Genomic DNA, 21,302 nt, shown 5'->3' with positions numbered 1-21,302 from the left:
GTAACCTGTACAGAGTGTGGTTAACCCCTTCTATCCCAACGACCACATACGCGGCCGTCGGGGTGTAAAGTACTTATGGAGTAAGTGCAGCACGCTGAAAGGAATGGTTAAAAGCGAAACTTGCAGGATCAAGCAAATTTTCTTCTTTAATTGCGCAACCATGACTCGGCAGCAACTGAAGATGGTTGAAAGTATAATTTTTGTTTGTTATGTCGGTATTGATTACATATTTTGCGTAGGCATACGGCTGACGTGCCTCCCGGTCCGATGCACTTTTTCCAGCCAAGACCGTCCCGCAGAGAGCGACGAGGATAGCAGCTGGAAAGTATCCTCGCAGCATTGTGAGTTGCAAGGTTGTAAATTGCAAAGCAGTCGCATAATGTAACGACCACTCTGAGCCTCGCAGCATGTCGGGAAGATAATGCAGCTAAGGACAATGCAGGCACAGGGTTGTAGGCGACCGGCAACACCTTTCTATCTACCTGCGCGTCCAGTTTTTGTGATGAACTAAGTTGTCCTTTAAAAAGGTATTGTTGTTAATGAGCTTCGAACTAATATACAGTTAAAAACGCTATAGAAGTTTTTTTTCGCAAAGAAATTTTACTTGCATTTCAGGAAATTAAATACCAATGTGCTTGCTTTAATCAAGGTCACGAGCGTGCTGATCTTTGTACAGTGCTCGTCCGAGAGCGATGATGAGCTTGGGACGTTGTTGTTTTTGGTGGACACGCAACTTCATCGGGAGCCGTCGGTTATGTCACAAAGCTGGATCTCCTCTGTGGTCGGCGTGCGGGGATCATCCGTGGTAGCCGTGGTTGTCGGGCGGCAGGTGGACATGGTAGCCGAAGGGCGCGAACGAGTGGTAGCCGTGGCCGTGCGACGGGCCGCGGTACACCTTGATGCTGACGTGGCCCCCGTAGCCGCCGTAGCCGCCGGGGGCTGCCTCCGCCGCGTGGCCGCTCAGCAGGAGCAGCAGGCTGGCCACCAGCGCCGAGAGTCCACCCTGCGACCGCCGCGCGCCTTCCGCGTGAGTGAGACCAGCTCCCGCACCACAGCATCGGGAATGCATTTGAGAGCTGAGGCAGCTCGATCACCGAGGTCGGGGCTTCAAGTAGCGGATTATAGCCCCGCCGAGTTCTGCCAAATGCGGCTTCTGAGCGGTTGTGTGAGAGCTAGCTAAAGACAGCGCCTCCCGGCAGTACCGAAAATGTTGGTCGTAGAGGGGTTAATTCGCTGCAGCCCCAGTAGTTATGCATAAACACACTACGTCCCCGCCTCCCTTTGAGTGGCAGTGTTGTATCACAGAAAGTTATTAACTGCGCGAACTTGGAAGGCACACTGAGGACTAACTGCTTTTTGCTGCATTGATAGATTACCGCATTCTAACGACAAAGGCGCTATTTTTACTGAAAGCGTAGCTTTTACAACCTACAAAAGTACAGAAAATGAAATACAGGTGTCGTCAGTTTTTAATTCGGGAATGAATTTTTTGTGTGCGGATCCTGGAAGCTAGGCTATACTCTAAAAGGGGGTCATGGAGTACCTTCCGGTGCAGACGTCACGAGTCTGAATCCACTGAAGGGAAAATTTAAATGCGTCTTTTGCTGGCGAACATCATCAGCATACCTAATAAGAGGTGCTACCTGGGCTAGTTGGCGCGACATTTTGCACAATTTATGCACACAACGGAGCTGTTCTGTCCGTTTTGTTCCTCCTGAACTGTAGCACATAACCTGTACAAGATCAACATACTTTGAAAGAGTCATTGAAACGTTTTTGCCAAGAACAAAAATTGGATGGAGTGGTCCTCTGTGTCTCTTTAATTCCTCAGGCAGTGCGGCACCGCGCCACGACGTGCGGCTAGTTATGTTGAACTGTCATGCGGGAGGTGCGGGTTTCGATACCCAGTGCCGTCGGGATGCCCATCGGTTTTCCATGGGGTGCAAGCTTTCCCCTGGCCTGATGCTTGCTTCCTTTTCTGGCAAAATACTCAGGGAAAAAATGTCCCCGGCACCATATACTTTACCGACCAAAGACGTTAGCCATGACGTCATCTGGCCAAGGCACCATTTAAAATCAAATCAAATCAACATCGTAGTTTTGCAGAGACATGAGAACCACCCGTCGTTGGCTCAAGCGTCATAAGGGTTGTTTCATGAACATGGGTAGTTACAACGATAGCTATGTTTAGTACCCTCATAGGTGCTGGGATCGAACCCAGCACCTCCCGCATACTATGCGGAAACGGTGCAGTACCAGTCGCACAATGGGGGGGGGGGGGGGGGGACACCCAGCCGGACCTAGAGATGTAAAAAAAAATATTGACAGCGTCTTGCGCCAGCTATCGCTGAATTTTTTAGCGAGAGCTACACTACGCTACACTACGCTACCCAGTCGAGCATTTCGCCGTGAGCCTGGGTGGTGGTGAAAAACTTTAATCAAAGAGAGCTTTAGGGTCAAAAAACCCTGCTGCATGGTCGGTATCCTTAGTCTGGGACACCGCACGACGAGGCCCCGTCTCGCGCCCGCTTGACCAGAGCCCTTTGGGACTTTAGTGTGCAGTTGAGGAGGGCAGTCTCCCATGCCTCTCGGGTGGGGGTGGGGGAAGGGGGAAGGTGAGGATTCTGAGTACATGCCCACACCATGTGAAAGATATCGCAGATCTCTCCACAGTGCGGGCAGCGCCCATCTGTGTTCGGATCGAAGTGTTTTGCTATGGCAGGACAGAGAAGGGTTCCTGTCTGCAGGCGCCGCAGAGTTCGCTCCTCCGCCTTACTCAGCCCCTTGGCAGGTGCCGGGTAGAGACGGTGGCTGTAGCAATAATGAATTAGGATTGCGCGGAACCGCAGAAGCGGTTTATGAGCTTCTGAGCCAGGAGAGCTAGGATGAGGAGCCCGGTGTGTGAGCGCTCGGGCGGCCGCATCAGCGGCCTCATTGCCTCGTAGACCCTGGTGGCCAGGAGCCCAGATCACTTTTGTGCGAGTTGGATCGGCGAGAGCGCGTCTTAGAATTTGCGAGGCAAGAGGTGATATTTCGCCTGCAAGATAATGTTCACAGGCCCGGCGAGAGTCTGTGATAACCGTTTTCGATTTTGGATCGGCGGCAGCGAGAGCTATTGCGACTTCCTCCGCTCGTGTTGAATTTGGGGCCCGGAAAGATAGCCCATCGACATTCATTCCCCGGTGGACTACGGCAGCCGTGAAGAATCCCGCGGGCGACGGCCCTGTGATGTCCACGTAGTAGACGCCCTCTTTATATCCATATTGCCTCTCAAGCGTGCGAACCCGCGCTTGTCGTCTGCCTTCATGTGAAGCCATGTCCATGTTACGCGGGAGCGGAGCGACCCAGAGCATGTGGCGCCACAGCACCGGGATGTTCTCCGTCCCCTCTGGTATGCATGTGTGTTGGATGTGTAAGCGGTTTAGCAGGCGGCGCCCAGGAACCGTCTGCGATAGCCGCGTATATTGGTTCACAAGATGGGCCTCCCGCAACTCCTGATAGGAGTTTACCGCTCCCAACGCCTTCAGTTTGGCGTTGGAGGTAGCCACCGGGAGGTCCAGTGATCGCTTTGTTGCCTTCCTGATGATGGCGTCAATGCGCTCGTCTTGTTGTGAGCCTGGGAGGCCGATAGTGCGCATGCGCGGCAACCGGAGAAGGGCTGCAGGTGCGCGGCGCATGACGTCAGAGCTTGTCGGCCGCCGCCGCATGTGGGGTCGTGTGGATGAACTGCGTATGTGCGGCTGTGTGTATAAAAGCTGAGGTGATACGACTCGGTGCATCACAATCGCTTCTTATGGGTGACGAAAAGGAGACTCCAGCCGCCGCTATGCGGCGGTATCGTCAGGAGAAACATTCTTCGGACCCAGAAGTCGTCGCCTGGCACTCTCGCGGCGTATATCCTGACATAGCTGAGCTAAGCCACTGCCAATTTTTATTTCGTTTTGATGGCCATCTGAATGCAGCCACGTGGCGCGTATAGCAGGCGAGAGCGGAAACTGAGCAGAGCATGACGCATGCGCCTGGAACTCAAGCTCCTGTTGTGTGCTGGCGTACGTGGTCACCGCGTGTAGAGAGCGTTCTCCTCGACGCGAGCAGAACCGTGCAGAGCAGCTGGCCCTGGTGGTTCTGTGAACATCTGTCATAGGGAGAACGGTGGACGAAACGCCGAAAAGAGAGCAGGGGTGGACACGTTTTCGCAATGTGATGTCGTGGAAGACGAGATGATAATTACACACTTCGAAGTCAGCGAGGCTGCTTTACAATTAAAAAAAAAGTTAGTGAAAAGGTGGTAAGTGCAGTAGTTACTAACTCTGACTTCGTTTTACTACTCTTTACTATTTACTACCCTCTTCAAGGTATAGCTGGTAAAAGTAGCCCTTGCTACCTGTTTACTAACTGTGGTCGGTAGTTAGTACCTAGTAACCATCAAAGTCAAAGAATATGAAGAATATAAAGTTAAAGAATATGACTGGCACAGACTTGCGTGAATAAATTGGTTTTGTAATTAAACATTTCTTCAGGGACGTGTGGTTAGGTAGACTAAGCTGCTTCTACAATCTCAACCTCATAACGCTGGTATCTTAGCTCAACGGGTGAGAACCACTAGCCCGTCAGATTTACGGAGTGTATAAGACTGAGAAATAAGATTTGCCTCTGCACGGGAAGTGCGCATGTCACGCTTGCGCGACCCTTTCTGATTAGTGCTTTTCTTGCATTGTGGAGCTTTTGAGTGCGCCGGGAAAGGTTGTTTGATATAAACACCTCGCATAATTTGTGCATATAATGCGCAGCGTGCATAAGCCCAGAAGTGTGATTTACGGCCTGCGGTCTCTGATAGCTCTTAATGGTTTCGGAATTTAGTCAAACTGACCATGTAGCTTTCTTATGTTTCCAGTATGCATAAATTTAACAAGCAACGCCAACACACCGTACGAAGAACCTAGCAACATATGCCAGTTTCTATTCATTTTCTTAGTAAATACTATTAGCTTTTGTTCGCAACTGTAGTGCTCTTCACTAGCTTCTTGAGGTAGTAACTTTCGCTAATTACACTTTTGCCATCTACACTTACTAAGAAGATAGTGATCTGTGTGACAAATAACTGGTTAGTATAGTTACTCAGTGAATTCTCCGACCTTTATCTTAAGAGTGTAATATATGCTTCTCATTACTAACCGCAGCTAGTGACTAGCTAGCAGCCATTACTGGCCTCCCCATTGCTAACTGCGGGTAGCATCCGTTACTAACTCAATTGGTTAGTAACTGTTACCGACTACAGTTGGTAGTAACATGTGACAACCAGTTACCACCCCAAAGTTAGTAAGTACTGCTACCTTTTTTCTAAGAGTGTACAGGCTCCACAGGCCGGTACGCTCCCTAACCGAATTGCCTGCACAGCATTTCTACCAGGATTACTGTGCTCGCCGCATACAAGAACGGCTTCTGATCTAGTTTACCTTTGGTTTAAGGCAGGGATCAGTCTGCAACTAACAGAAGGGTGCTGCGCACAGAATAAATAAATAGCTGCAGGAATCGTTTAGACTAGTTTCGATAATTGATGGTGCATTAGAAGAGGGGTGAGACGGCCACTATATGCTTTTTGTCACATCATGAAAAATATCGACAAGGTGCGTGCACTTGATGATTCATAGGTCTCATAAGTGCCCTCAGCGTGGCACATAGATTACGTGCACGCGTATCAGTGGGCAAGCTACGCGGAAGCTCTGCGAGGTCAGGCGACACGGGATGCAACAGGCCGATAGCGGACAGGTTCAAAGAGAAGGACGAAGTGCATAGAGGCAAGTTCCGGGCGAAATCAAAAGACAAGCGATGGGACACTGCGGAAGACTGGAATGTCGTTGGTTTCACGAGGCTCGCAGTACAAATGGAAATATGAGAATATATACGGAAAAAGACAGCGCCGCGGGGATTTGAAATCGTTGTGCTTCGAACGAGGGCGTCTTCCTCGTACACTGCCGTTCCTTCTGTGTCCTGAGGGAAGGATCACCGACGGTTTCTTATCATGGGAACAGGAGTCCGAACAGCAAAATAAGCGATTTTGCTCTCACTCTCTCTTTTCCGCAGAAAGTAAAGGAAAGGAGATATGCGCATACACATGCACAGCGCGTGGTAAAGGACAAAAAGGTGGGCTAATTGGTGGTGTAAGAGACAGTTGTGCACGACGTGATAGCTGTAGGGGCAGTTCAAGCGCCCACTGCAGGCGCTTGCAGTGTCGACATTTTTCTCTTCTAATTGACATCCGTCTTTTCTTCCATCGTACTGAAAATCAACCACTTCGACGAAATTTTGCACGAGTGGCATGTTGCCTGTGACGGCCTCGTAGCATTATGTCACACAATGCCGTGTATAGAGAGTGGGTCAACATGAAAAGAAAAATGCGAAACTTGGTGGCGAACGCGGAGCAAACAGCCTTTCTTCGATGAACACAAAGGCGAGAATTTCCGGTGCCGCGTCCCACTCCATACTCTGACGAATGAACGAAAAAGAGCTCAACGGACAAGAGTAATGTAGACGACACGGACGTAAAGAGAGGTGCAATCATCAAAGTATGGAAAACCAAATAGCTCAACAGCACGTGGCACTTCATACGTTTCATCGCGGTTTGTAGGTATCGCTCAGTGAACATGTTCTTTCTTCAGTTCTGTGAAATAGATCGGTTAAGTTTTCTGTTAGTCAGTATCGCCGGTGGGTTTCTATGTGGTAATGGAAGCCCCAAAAAGAGCCAAGCGTTAGCTACTGAGAAGCATGAAAGCGGCTTAGCTCTTCTAGGGAGCAGAAGTTACCGTTGAGGCCAAAGAGCCGTGGGCCGCTTGAGAGTTGACATGTGCAGGCCTCTGCGCACGTGCGGGTTCAATCCACGCCAGCAGGCGCCACCACTGGTTCACGGTGTCATTCATAACATATGCCTTGAGCCTCAAAAAACAGCGCAGCATGACCTCTGGCCGACCAGCTGGCCGCCTGCGCTTCGCCCTCTCTGAACCCGAGGAAGTCACATGATGAGAAGAAGTGCTTTAGACGCTCCTGGCCTTGACGGGAGATCCGCATTGTGTACTAAATACGTGCAGGATTCCATCCGCATTGCAATCGTCCTGTTCGCATTGAGCGGGGCAGCATCCAACGCTTTCACTAATCAACGCCCACCCGCTATCTTGTGCACTCGCAGCCAGATCCATAGCGTCCGTCTCTTCGGTGTTTAATCTAACGCTAATGTGGCAGCCAATTTGACGTCATTGCAACTGAGGACTTCTCTATCGGGCGGTGACGAGGGTATCTTCTCGCTTGTTCATGCAACATCACGCACTCCACACTGGCTGAAAATGGAGCACTTTGGTTCAAGAGTGCATTTCCCATGCGTTGCTTTCTTTAATGGCTTCTACGGGAAAACCGTCATGAAGGAGTCGCCGGACGCGGCCACCCGCCGTGCACCACCCAGAATCCGCGACAGCCTCCGCCTTCAACCTCTGTCCAACACCATGAACACAGAACTACACGAGGGACGCCAAAGGGCAAAACACCTCGTCCGCCGATGCGTAAATAGGTTCACGTGACGTCATGGGCGCCATTTTGGTGTCCAACGCCGCCCAGATTCAGGGGTGCAGGCCTTAGGAGGGGGAGATAAGCTGATTAGACACGCGCCGTAGCCTTTCGCCGTGCTGCATGGATGCCAAAATGGGATGCCAAAATGGCGAAAATGGCTTGAGAGCATACTTCCCATACATGGACACGGCACTCCACGACGGCATCGCCACCGCCGTGGCGCCCACAATAGACCGAACGGCCCGCATTATGGCAGCAGCCGTTCACCAAGAACCCGGGAGAAGCCGAGCACGTTGCCCTAGCACTGACAATAGACCTTTCCACAAATTGCAGCGCCGCGGCATCCCCTAGCGGATCCGCGCAAAGCATGATGGGAGAAAGGAGCGGTCGCCGTTCGCGTCGTCTGCTGTCAAGCGTGTTGCTGTGTTGTTCCGCCGTGTTCAGGCGTTGTGCGTCTTCTCACGCGCGTTGTAAATGTTGCAGCGCACTGCTGTGGTGGTTATCTCTTAGTCTTTCTGCAATTATGTGGGGATTTTTTTAGACATTCGACATGTCTGCAGATTAGAATCGCGGTGGCGGTCAAAGGTGCTGCGTGCCCGGCTGTAGTAACAACACGAGAAAGGACATCAACATTTCATACCACGTATTCCCCAAGGACAAGAAGCTGAAGCTAGAATGGATGCGCAGGATAAATCGGCAAGGTTCGCAAGGGCGATTTACCTTGTGGAAGCCTTCGAAACACCACAAAATATGTGGTACGCATTTCAACACTAGCGGGCGCAAGGGATACATGGATCGTCTCTCCATGATCTTTCCACACCGAGTGTATGCGGAACGGACGCCTGCTGTGATTACGTAGAGCAATGGGCACATGCGAATCTCCAACTTCGGCTGGTGACCGGGGCAGAGGGCGTCGCGACTAGGTACGGCCAGGACGCCACAACCGGCAACCTGAAGGCCGCCCGTAATGGTGCTGCATAATTTTCGTTTTTTTTTTTTTTTGGGGGGGGGGGGGGGGGCTTTTATGAATAAAGTTTTTCACCACCACCATGGGCACATGAGCGGCGAAGGGCACCCTGCACCCGCCAGGCACCGCCACCGTCGAGGCTGCGTTCAGCTCCCCCGTGCGGCCAGTTTCTCGTCCCTGTCAGGAAGGCTCGCCCCGCCACTTCGAAGGGATGGCGTCTGCTAGCGGCTGCCGCTGTTCGTAGAGGCGGGATTTCGACCTATTCATTCATGAGGCTGCAAAACTCTTTCGAGGAGCGAACGTCAGGAAAGGAACGAAGCTTTTTGAAGCAGGCCATGTACACAATGCGAAAGAGGCGGTGTCGTGCGACGGAGCGAAGTAGCAGCCCGGTGCATTGCGCAGACAAGCATCACTGCGCCACCGAAAACGATCAAATTAACGCTAAGAAATATTTCTATCTAATGCCTTTCAGCGCTGCACTCTCATTCATTTTTTTTTATGTAGCTATCTTCCAGTAGACAGCTTGCAGCCGCGAGCTGCAGTTGCAAGGCAGGCAAATGTAAACACGCTGCTGCCGTTACCGTGTTTTTGGAGCGGTGTGAAACGCTCTCCAAAACGAGCCACCCGCAAGCCTGGGGTGTTCCTGCCTTTATAAAGGCTTACCCTGAACTTTCAAAGACGGCCAGGCGGTATAACATTGAAGGTAATTAGAAAACTCCAGTTTCTGAGCGAACGGCGAAAACTTGACTTCATAACATTCTCGTTTGCCGCACCTTCGGTGTTCGATGTTGAATATACTGTTAAAACTACGCCTTGAAATGATGTGCCCATTGCGTAATCTGCCACTCATATTTTCTCTTTTTTCGGCAACTGCCAGGCCATTATCGCTACAACACGTGCGTCAGTATTCTGGTGATATGAGATGTCCAATGAATGAGCTTTTGCAAGCAGAAGAGAATGCAAGCTGCGGCGAAGCGCCTGTGCGCACTGAAACTCCTGCCGAAAACATAAAACTTCTTGACCGGGATTCTGGAAAAAAGGAGTAGTGAGTGAGTGAGTGAAGAAACTTTATTTCCGCCAGAAGAAGACCCGTGCCCCTCCGGGTCCGCACGCAGGCGTCCGGGGAGGGGCAGCGTCGCAGCTGGAAGACTAGCAACGGTATAGTCGCGCAGCTTCTGCTGCCAGGCGGGTAGCGTATCGTTGTATGCTAAGGTCGGCACTTCTGAGTATGGTCTCCCATTCCTCTGCATTATTGATTCTGCCATATCCTGGGGCACTGGGGCATCTCCATAGTATGTGTTCGAGTGTAGCGGTGTGCCCGCAGAACTCGCACACCTCCACATCCTCCCTCGTGTCACCTCCTGTCCAGCTCCTCCAGAGCGGGGATGCGAAGTTTCTAGCTTGGAGTCTTCTCCAGTCATAGGCCTCAGCCGAGCTAAGCGATCTATCCGGAGGAGGATAGATCCTTTTGTTCTTTTTCTGAATGTCTGATGCTATTAAAGGTATTGGTTTCCTCTTTAGTGCTGAATTCGTATGAGGTGTCCACGGCTCCCCGAGGTAAAGAGGAGCGGGCGAGCCTGTGGGCGGCCTCGTTTCAAACCAGACCCGAGTGGGCTGGGGTCCAGATAATTAGAATATTGTGGGCTGGGATAAAGTCTTTTAGATATTTAGCCGCCATTTCGTGGATGCGTCCCTTGCTGTAATTTCTAATTGCGGCTTTGCAGTCGCTTACTACGTATTTGGTACCTGGCTGAGTTAGAGCGATCGCTATTGCAACCTCCTCCGCCACAAGGGGTTTTAAGTCAAGGTGTCTTACAACGCGTAACGTTCTGCCTGAGTCCCCGACGGCTACGGAGACGGTGTCTCCTAGCGTGCCTACCGCGGCATCAGTGTAGGCCACGGTTCCCTGTGTCATCTTGCCTAGCTTAGCAGTCAGCTGTGCGACCCTGCTTTTCCTTCTGCCTTTGTCGTGGATGGGATGCATGTTTCTAGGTATGGGAGCGATAATAAGATGCTCTCTTATTTCTCTTCCCAGATCTGTTCTGGTGTTCACTGTGCTATCTACGGTTGCCCATTTCGCTAGCTCTAGGTATTTCCTTCCTGCGGGTGTGGATATTAGCCTTTCGATTTGCGATGTTCTAACCGCTTCAGTCAGTTCTCTCCAATCGTTATGCAGGCCCATTTTCTCCAGTATCCCGGCTGTACGTTTCATGCAGGATTCTTGCAGAAAGCTTGTGCTCAGAAAGTGGAATTTCATTGCAAGGTTTGTTTAATTTCTACGCATTTAGTACAAGTGCCCTGACTCTTCGACATTAGGATGTATGATTATTGTACTAAATTATCACCCAGTCGTTCAGACGTGGAGGCAAAGATTTATCAGGAGCGTGTTGCCGTTGCCCCTGAAAACGTGCCTTTACTGTCGATAAAGACGCTGGACGTCAAGGCGCAGTGGAAGCGAGCAAGGATTCTGCACATAGCTGGAACTAAGGTAAACGATTATTTGCAGCGCAAAATTTGGGCTCCTTCCTAAGGTGTGACTACGGGCGAGTTTCGGCGTGGCTTTTTAAGCCCACATATCGTTGACAGCCAAGTCAATGACCGGAAAACGTGGGTGCAAGAAGAGGGAAGGGTTCCCAGAGAGCCATTGGCATTCCTCCGAGTCTGCTGAATTTGCCATGAGTAAAAAACCTGTCTAGGAGGTAATGCATGAGTCAAGTAAGCGTCTTCCGCACGGGTTTGACCATTGTTTGGCCAGAAACCGCGCGCGCGTATTGCCCGTCGCGAAGGGTGGGCCGTCTCTCAATGTCGCGTTGTAAATCCATAAAACCTTGTATGAGGCGAATTTATATATGTATTATTGCATCCTACAACACAGCAATGTGTCCTGCTGCTGTCATGTGCCTTTTTTTGCTCGGTAAGGACGCCCAAAACTGCTTTGGGACGGCGCGCGCAGCACAGCGGGAGCTGTCGGGCATCCCCCGCCTTCCTGACAGGGACGCGCGCGCCGCCGCCAGTCCCATGTGCGCCAGTCCGCCATGTGCGCCAGTCCGCCAGTCCCACGCAACATCCGACTGTGTCACGCTTACTGTGTCAACCAACTGTGTCATGATTAGCAAATAGCTCGTGTTCTATCTAAGGGAGTGCTTGAAGATTATATATTACAGCAGTGAACATTTACCGCGTCAGCATGAAATTTACCCAGGAGTGCGGCGATGAGGACAACTGCACTCATACTGTTGTTTGCATGGTTGCGTACGAACAGTTAGTACTCGGTCTCATGACATAAAACGCAATCGGCGCTTTAGTTCTATTAATCAACCTGTTTTCTTTTTTACCGGCTGTAGCCGTTCTTGTTTACGCAGTGCGATAATGTGTGGGAAGCGATGATGCGATCGCACGCCTGAGAAACACTTAACAACCGCGGGCTGTTGACATCGCGCAGGACCGGCGCTTCTCGTTTTTTGTCCCGGCTTCCTCCGACGTGACCAGTACTTTATTTTAAAATACTTTGTGCAGAAGTATGTTTGGCGACCGTTCGCTTTAATTGAAACGGCCTAACTTGTAATCCACAAGCTAGCGACGGCGACGACTGCTGCTGGCCGTAAAGCACGGCTCGGCAGTCTCGGTCACACCGGCGTTTCACGTTCATCATATGCGTGCCCAGCGATGTAAGCAATAATTAATTTCAGGTCACTATTGCCAAAGCTACACTCGGTGACCATTTTCATTCGCTAAAGCTAGTGATTCGCTCATCACGACCGCCGCAATCACAGATCATATCCTACGGACTCGCTAGGCCTAGTCGTCGCGGAAGGGAAGGGAGTCATCGTCGACTGAAATTAATTTGGCGAGCGCTTATCGCTGGTGACTGTTCAGGTTTGCACATGTGAAATATGGCCGTTCGTTTCGCTCATTTAGAAGCGCGAACATATTTGCACCGCCGCCTCATCACCGTGCTTTCGCTCAGCTGCCGACAAGGCTGACCGTCCGCCGATCGGATTCGTCGGTGTCGTTGGCCTGAAAAGCGTGTCCCATCCCACTGCAATCATATTATAGTAAACTAGATATTTCACTACAATCACATGCTGCTGTTGACCGTGATAGTGTCGTTGTCGGAGCAGTGTGACCACCGCCGTCGTCATCGTTGTACACTGAAAACGAGCTGAGGCTTTCGAATGCGCTTGGAAGGCTTCGTCCGCGCGCGTCCGTCGAGTCCGAATGTCATTCCAGTTCTCGAATGTCATTCGACTCAGATGTCATTCGAACGTTCCCATGTAGCACAGGTATAAGAAACAGCGATGGCGACGAGATGGCAGAGGAAGGCTCTCCGGTGAGCAGGCGCAGTCGGAGAGACGGACGAAAAGACGCGAGCGCGGCGCCGCGGGCGCCGCGGCGCTCCGTTTTCCCAGAGTGCTTTGCGCGGCCGCTTGGTGGCGCGGCGGAATTTGTGGAAAGGTTACTGTTAGCAGATAGCCAGGAAGATTTACAAACTTTGGTTAATTGCTGTGGAGACGAAGGAGACGCTCTAGGATTCAGTTTTAGCGCAACTAAATCAGGTGTGATGATTTTTAACGATACAACTGATCAGGTGCTTACAATACAAGGCCACGAAATACCCAAAGTGGCCGAATACAAATACCTCGGGATATGGCTAAACGAAGGGCAGATATACACGGAAAAGCATGAACAGGCTCTTAGGGCAAAAGGACGAAGAGACGCCGGGATAATGAAACATAGGGCATTATGGGGGTACAACAAATATGAAGTACTAAGAGGTATTTGGAAAGGAATAATGGTGCCGGGACTTACTTTCGGCAATGCGGTTCTGTGCTTAAGGGCAGAAGTTCAGTCGAGATTAGACGTAAATCAGAGAGCTGTTGGAAGATTAGCACTAGGTGCCCACGGCAAAACCACAAACGAGGCAGTACAAGGGGATATGGGCTGGGCATCATTCGAGGCACGGGAAGCTAAGAGTAAAATACTATATGAAGAACGCCTGAGGAAATTGGACGATAACAGATGGGCAGCTAAGGTATTTAAATATTTATACAGAAAGAACGTTGACTCACAGTGGCGGAAAAGAACTAGAAAACTAACCAGTAAGTATGCCGGTCATGAGGACGGAGAAAGAAAGAGCATTAAACGACAGGTTAAAAACGCGGAAGTTAAAAATTGGATGAATTCAATGGAAAAGAAACATAGTGTAGAACTATATCGATTCTGGAAAAGGCAGATCAGGAAAGAATTTTTCTATGATAACTCAAGAGGCAGTGCCCTACTTTTTGAAGCTAGATCAGGGTGTCTTAGAACGCGCAGCTACAAAAAGAAATTTAACGAAGAAGATGACACATGTGCAGTGTGTGGTAGATCTGTGGAAACAATTGAACACCTCATAATCAAATGTGATGGTATCCATCCGGATGTCGATGCAGGCACAGTCACTCTTTCTGAGGCCCTAGGGTTTAAAGATAACAATGGTCATGTAAATAAATCTGCAGTGGAAGTCAGCAAAAAGCGATTGGAGGATTGGTGGCTGAAAAGCAGAGATGTGGCATAAGGTTAGAATAGTAGGAAACCGTAGGCAAAGTTGATGGAGAATCTTAATGAGAATTGCCAACACAGTAAACAAAAAAAATAATAAAGAAAGAAAAGCTGAGCATGGTGGCAATTGCCACCACCCCGTTTCAAAGGGGGCGCTCCTATCCATCCATCCATCCATCCAAAGGTCTCTGAGGAGCGTTCGGCAAGTTCGGAGGAGCGTCGCGCCCGCTGCCGCCGAGTGGAGAGAGGGCGATGAAGAGCGAGAAACGCGGTTGCGCGCACATGCAGATGCCAGGAGGCGAAGAATGAACACATGCCTTCGCAAGTCTACTAGCTTTCATCATCTTCATAAGCCTGACTACACCAACTGCAGAGCAAATGTCTCTCGCATGTCTCTCCGATTAACCATGACCTTTGCCAGCTGCGGCCACCGTATCCCCGCAAACTTCAATCTCATCCGCCCTCCTAACTTCCTGCCGCCCCCTGCTGTACTTGCCTTCTCTTGGAAAGAAGAATCTGCACTCGTCTTTTTTACCGCGGGAACTCGATCTACGCGTTCCCTGCATTCTTAGAAACTTCGAAATTGTCTTGTGCGCCCGATTTCCCTAATTTAAATCGGATTAAACGTCCCGGCTCCCGACTTTTTTTGAACTGACCGCTGACGGTAGGAGGATTCAAGCAACCTTTCAGCCAGTCCCGTGGCGGCTTGTTTCTCTGCCATCGGCGGACTGATACGTAGAGAACGGCGAAAGCAGAGTCCACGCGTATTTTTATTTCCGTGTGCCTAATTTGCAGCTATGTAGTCTCTAAATGGATCTATTTATTCTCGGAAACCTAAAAAACCAAATAAAAGCGAAGGCACCACGCGACTGCCTGAAAGGTACTCCATGCGTTAGTTGACTCCTTCAGCGGTGAGTCCGAAAAATGGCGGGAGCCGGGGCGTTTAATCCGATTTAAATTAGGGAAATCGACCGCACAGGAGAACTTTAATTCGCAGTTTCTAAGAATGCTCGGAACGTGTAGATCGAGTTCCCGCAGTAAAAAGACGAGTTCAGATGCCTCTTTAGTGCACCTCTAAGGACCAGCGGTTATTTTGCCTTCGCATTAGATGCCCTGCCAAGCCCATTTCTTCCTCTTGATTAGGATGTCGTTAAACTGCGTTTGTTCGCTCACCCACTCTGCCCGCTTCTCCCACTCTGCCCGCTTCCGCTTCCGTTACCCCTATCATTTTTCTTTCCATAGCTAGCTGCGTTGTCCTTAACTTAAACTGAACCCTTTTCGTTAGCATCCACGAAGTCTGCCCCATAGGTGAGTGCCGGTAAGATACAGCTGTTGTATACTTTCCTCTTGACGGATATCGGTAAAGAGCCATTCATGATCTGAGAGAACCTCGGTTTAAGTATACATTAAAACCCTACCATTTTTTTTCATGCACTAACTGCGTCCACGTCTGGTTCATCGTCGTACGGATTCATGCGTGCCCGAGGACCGAATTCCGTCTACAACCTCCTTTCTTTGCGAATGTACCGTTCAAAGCTGCCACGCGTTCGAATTTGGGTTTGCATGCACAGGTGCCTGCGTGCTCTTGGTTTTGGACGACGGCACCCAAAGCACAGCACGAGAGGCAGTTTGACACGCAGCATTTGAAAGGAGCTATCTGAAGATATTTTAAAGGAGATGCAGCACGCACCAGGGAGATATTTATATTTGTTTTACTTTATACTTTGTCATTTCGCGTTTTTGCACGCGTGAGAACGTCGCACCTTTTACGCGCACCTCAAAGGCAAAATGGCGTCTCCGTCTTAAGGCGAGCGTTTGTCACCTTCTGGCTCTTCCGTCCACTCGCCACAGGTGCTTGTAACGAATTTCACCAACAAGTGGCTGTATAAGCACACGAAGCAAATGGTATGCAACGTGTATGCTGCGACGACGCGTGTCCATCCGGAGCTCTCCACCATCGCCGTGCACAAAGAGTGAGCCAGCTGACCGGCATGAGCGTGCGTGCCATGAGCAGGATGAAAACAGAGACCCTTCGAGGGCTGTTGACACCTCCAAAGTGGAGAAGACCTCGTTTCGTGCTGGGCAGAAGCTATGAGAAAACTAGGACAAAATTGCAGCTGTATGACAGCTTCATGCTTGGTGCCTTGAGACGCAAGGTGTATCAATACTTCCTGCGTAACGAGCTGCCTACGTCGGCGAAAATCTCTAAGGATGTGTCTGCTGACCCCGACATATGCCTGGTGTTAGTGAAAGGACTGTGCGCAGGCTGCTAAACGACATTGGCTTCGCTTTCAGAAAGAGGAAACGGAACTGTGCACTCCCGACAAGTCAGGACATTGTCGTGTGGAGCAGAAAATACCTGCGGGCCATGCGGCAGATACGGAAGCAAAGAAGGTATATGTTCACCAAACGCTCTTTATTACGCGTCATTCTGTGTAATATGGCAGGGCTGAAGTAGCGTCTTAGAACGACAGCGCTTTGAGGCACCTTTAGCGCAACGCTAAAAAGCTTGTTATTTTTTAAGGCGGAAGCCTTTAATGTCTCATCGCTGTAAGCAGCAGTTGTCGACAGAAAATGTCACGCTTTTCAATTGGTGGAAACGGTCGTGACGTCACAGTGCGCGAATTTCAAACGGGGCCAATTGTACTTTGGCTAGTAACCATGCAACCAATTGAAGGGATCGTATAGTGATGCTCCAAGTAAGTGGAACTGAGCTTAGTTAATTGATTAATTACCCAATTAGCCTAATTAGCTTTACTAGTCAGGCCATATAAATAAATAAAACCGATTAAGAAATTGGTCGAGCTCAGGAATCGAACCCCGGTCTTCGGCGTGAGAGACGAGCATGCTATCCACTCCGCCATGCCAGCTCGATGGTTTGGAATGAACAAAGGCGCGTTTAGTGAATACGGTGTCTTCACTCACTCTCAACCTCCTCCATTCCCTTCCGGCGAGGTTTAGGTGTCCACCAACAAATGAGAGACAGATACATTTCCTTTCCTCAAAAACCAATTTACCGACGAGCGAGGCGTAGAACCGAATGGGCGATGGCGTTCTATGGACTCCTTGGCAGCGTTGCAAGACGCTGTCGCGTTCCACTCTTAGGGGCGAAGCTTAACATCTTAACCACACATCAGTGACCACACTTTAGGTCAAAAAAGTGCCCCCCCCCCTGAATTTTGTGAGACAGTTACTGCGTAATTTCCTTTCCTCAAATACAATTTTCATTTTCTTCATTACGGCTCCTCTTTATCTATCTTCTTTCACTCCCAATTCCTCCCTTCCTCTACGGTGCGGTTCAGGTGTCCACCGAGATGACAGAGAATTACTGCACCATTTCCTTTCCTCAAAAAGCGTTGCTTTCAAAGGGTAAGGCATCGCGCCGAACGGGTGGTGGCGTTCCGTGGACTCACTGGCAGCGCTACAACGCGCTGTCGCGTTCCACTCCTAAAGGCGAAGCTTAAGCGTCATTAATTAGCAGTTAATTAGTATTCAGGCATTAATCAGTAATTAACCATTAATTAGTGATTTGTCATCACTTTGTAATTAGTACTCAATTATATGTGACGCCACCAGTGCCACAGAAACAGCGAAGGTGGTGCGGAAAACGCTTCCGCCTCTACCCACTTTAGACAGTCAAAGTGCCCCCTGAATTTTTCTTTGAACTGTCTGCTATTTGCGTCTTGCGACGATGACAATCTTTAAAGATGCAACTCCTTAACTGGCTCACGATCGCGGAATGTGACCGTCCGTCATCGGCGTCGATCACACTGGTGGTACCAAACATCGTAGAGGCTCAATTATCCTTGAACCATGTTTCTCGCCATGTTTCTCGAATTGGAGAGACATCGGAGAGGCCTTTGCCCTGCAGTGGGTGTAGTCAGGCTGATGATGATGATGATGTTTCTCGAGCGTCTGACCGCCGAAGCAACGTGACGGCGTTAGCAACAGCCCTCACCATAGGCGGACGCCACCGCCTTGTACCTCAAAGCGCGATTGAGGTGTCCATTGACCTGGGGAGCCAGTTATGTGCCCTTCCGTCAAGCAAGCACTTCGCGAAAGATATCAGAGCCACACCACCGGAATCATAGTCATGAGCATGACTCAGCAAAAATGACAGCGATGTCATACGGCTTTCGCCTTTGCCTCTCAGGTGATAGCTAAGCACACCTGGAATTTTTCTGGATTGGGAGCCTTTCGCTTACTTGTGCGTTATGAAAGGAACAGCAATGTCAAATGTGCATTTTTTTCATTGCAGGTCTGTGTACTTCTTAGATGAGACATGGGTAACCACAGGACACACAAAAGAAAAGGTGTGGGAAGATACCCATGTTGTGACACCGGAACACGCTTTCCAGAAAGGAACAACGACGGGTCTTCGAGCACCATCTGGCAAGGGTGGTCGCCTCATTGTGCCCCACGCAGGCAGCGAGAAGGGCTTCGTGAATGGAGCGCGCCTCGTCTTTCGTGCAAAGAATGCTGTAGGCGATTACCGTTCAGAAATGGATGGTCACCGTTTTGAGAAGTGGTTTATTGAACAGTTATTGCCGAACACCGAACCGGCAAGTGTTATTGTCATAGACAATGCCAGTTATCACAGCGTTCAGCTTGAAAAGGTGCCATCTTCATCGACTATAAAAGGTGATATTCAGTCGTGGTTGCGAAGCAGGGGCATCCCTTTTTATACTGAGCAGCTAAAGGCTGAGCTGCTAGAGCTTGTGAATGAGCATAAACGCAAGTATGCCGCCGCGGTGGCTCAGTGGCTATGGTGCTCGGCTGCTGGCCCGAAAGACGCGGGTTCGATCCCGGCCGCGGCGGTTGAATTTCTTTGGAGGAGAAATTCGAGGCCCGTGTACTGTGCGATGTCAGTGCACGTTAAAGAACCCCAGGTGGTCGAAATTTCCGGAGCCCTCCACTACGGCGTCTCTCATAGCCTCGGTCGCTTTGGGACGTTAAACCCCATAAACCAAACCAAACCATAAACGCAAGTATGCCGGCTACAAAATTGGCACCCTTGCCAAGCTGTTAATGATGTTTTAAGGTTGCCGCCGTATCACAGTGAATTTAATCCCACAGAGCTAATTTGGAGCCAAGTGAAAAGATACGTGGCCTCAAATAACGCAACATTTAAGCTTGACGACGCGTATAAAAGCTTTCGCATGCAGACATTGACTTGGTAAGCGAAGAAAACTGGAGGTGGGTCTGCACTTATGTAGAAAGAACAGAAAACGAATCATGGTACAGAGATGGCGAAATGGACGATATTATGCAGAGCCTAATAATCGAGCTTGGCTCAGACTCGAGCACAAGCTCCGAAGGTTGTGGAAGTGAGACAAGTGCTGGGGAAGAAATACTCTAAGTGTTTCTTTTCTTTTGTTTCTGTTCTATTTGGCAAAAGGCGTTTATAACAAACGGGATTTTTTTTCTGATTTTCACAGCACCTGTTTTCGTGTTCTCATTTTTGTCGGTATTTGTTGTCTTGTTTATTGTGCTGTAGCTCATATTCATGATCCTCGGGTGTGCCTCGTAAAAATATTGTGTGCTGCTTCCTGGAGGCGTCAAGAATAAAAAAAAAGTGCATTGAAGCTTTTGAAACATTACTCAGAAACTCTTCATTTTGTCATCAGCCGATTCTAACAGCACGACATTATTTGATATTATTTCATATAATGTGACTATATCAGCTGCAACTCTGACAAAACGGACATACCTTACTGAAACAACGCGAAATATAAAGCCGCGGCATGCGCCACATAATCGTGAACATCTGTACGACATGACCATTTCTTGCTCTGCAATGTTCCCAAGTTAACCTCGATACCAACAAAATGTCTGTTCAGCCAGAGGCCTACGGCGCCAGTAGCTAATTTCCCCCTACCGTGCCCGTCTGAAGTCGGGAGGGGTTGACAATGACGACAGCGGGTCGTGCGCTTCGCACGCTGTCCTGGGCCGCGGGAAACGGGGGCCAAGGGGCCGACGACCGTCTCCCATCGAAAAGAGATTAGCACTCAAGGGGTGGGGGTCAGTGGGGTCGGCGACTTCTTAAACCCCGACTGTCTAGCTGAGCAGTGTACTTTACTGGCGCATCTAGGGTCGGGCTCTGGCGAGCACTGGGCTCCGCCCACTTGTATGTACAGTGCCATCGCGGCAGTATTGGTTGAAATTGGGCGAGAGCAGATTTGATAAAGCTCCGCCCAATTATCGAAGGTATTAAAACCCGCTGCGAGCAAAGAGCAGGAGGAGCGCGCCGCCTCGGCCGCTTTTCTACAGCCCTTCTTTTAAAAGCCTTTTTTTAAACCGCCTTTTTCTCCAAGTTCTTGTATTCAGTCCCGTCTTCAATAAACAACTTTTGCTTCTCAAGAAGTTTGGAGTTGCTGCCCCAACCGGCAACGTGTCGCCGGAAGAGCGTACGAAGTCGTGAAGTGCTTTACGATCATCGGCCAACGTGCTATCGTTATTCGTCGCCATCGACGAACGTCCGACCAGACCAAACCGGCCAATCCGACGAGGATCAGGAGGAGAAAGTTAACTGGTGCCATGAGGAGGACCAAAGTTTCAAGTTGTGCCGTAACCAGGATGATCAGCGCTTCAAGTTAACTATGTCTGACGTCGTTGATTCGCTATTAGAAATCCAATCCTTACTCAATAGACGATATGCGTGAAATGCGCAGCGCCATCTCTCGGCGCTCCGAGAACTAAGTCCTCCATGTTGGTTCGGTACAGAAAACGAAACCGCTGCCCAGCGTTGGGTTAAAACGGCTGCGCTTCGTTTGAAAAGTAAAATGCCGATGCAGTGTTGCGCTGCCCTCTCCACTGTGAAAAGACACTACGATGCGTGCCAGAACTAGGTGCGTGCCAGCTTTTCGCTTTTCTATTTTTTTAATCCGTCCCAACGTTTTAGTAACACAAAACGCCATGCGAGGTATCATGTGTCAGCACGTGGATCAGTGCGCAGCTTTCGCTTTCTGCGCTGATTTTTGACAAAGCTTTCGAGGTGATTTGCGTTTAAATTAAGATAGGGACCACAGCCTTTGTTGTCTCTGATCAAAATTAGGAGCCGATTTCGTGCATTTATCAGCTCTCCGGTCGGGCGTGAATATATATAGACGCATACTTGAACAACGTAATAGAGAAGGTAATTTTTTTGAGCGGGCCAATCGCTCGTGCCGTGGCGAAATAAGTTCACTCGAAGAACCATATGCCGATTACTGCTTAGTTTGCTACGTGTTCAGTTAAG

The 21,302-nt window shown here is 49.8% G+C and overlaps 2 protein-coding genes across 2 annotated transcripts in view; one reads left to right on the top strand and one right to left on the bottom strand.

Moving 5' to 3' along the window:
• Positions 1 to 637: 637 nt before the first annotated feature.
• Positions 638 to 21,302, bottom strand: part of LOC149351093 (uncharacterized) — a 33,507-nt gene continuing 12,842 nt past the window's right edge. Inside the window, exon 2 of the mRNA XM_089576969.1 lies at positions 638 to 1,003. Coding sequence (XP_089433095.1) covers positions 797 to 1,003 — 207 coding nt within the window. The 3' untranslated portion in view covers positions 638 to 796. The remainder of the gene's footprint in view (positions 1,004 to 21,302) is intronic.
• Positions 16,299 to 19,123, top strand: LOC149351094 (uncharacterized). The gene is made up of 2 exons (XM_089576967.1): positions 16,299 to 16,459; positions 18,324 to 19,123. Exons 1-2 carry the CDS (start codon positions 16,299 to 16,301, stop codon positions 19,045 to 19,047), a joined length of 885 nt encoding a protein of 294 aa, XP_089433093.1. The 3' UTR covers positions 19,048 to 19,123.

The sequence above is a fragment of the Amblyomma mixtum genome, chromosome 3 (assembly GCF_055824585.1).
Source record: "Amblyomma mixtum isolate Tamu chromosome 3, ASM5582458v1, whole genome shotgun sequence".
Taxonomy (NCBI): domain Eukaryota; kingdom Metazoa; phylum Arthropoda; class Arachnida; order Ixodida; family Ixodidae; genus Amblyomma; species Amblyomma mixtum.
The sequence above is the reverse complement of the archived record's forward strand: the minus strand, read 5'-3'. Positions and strand labels throughout refer to the sequence as shown.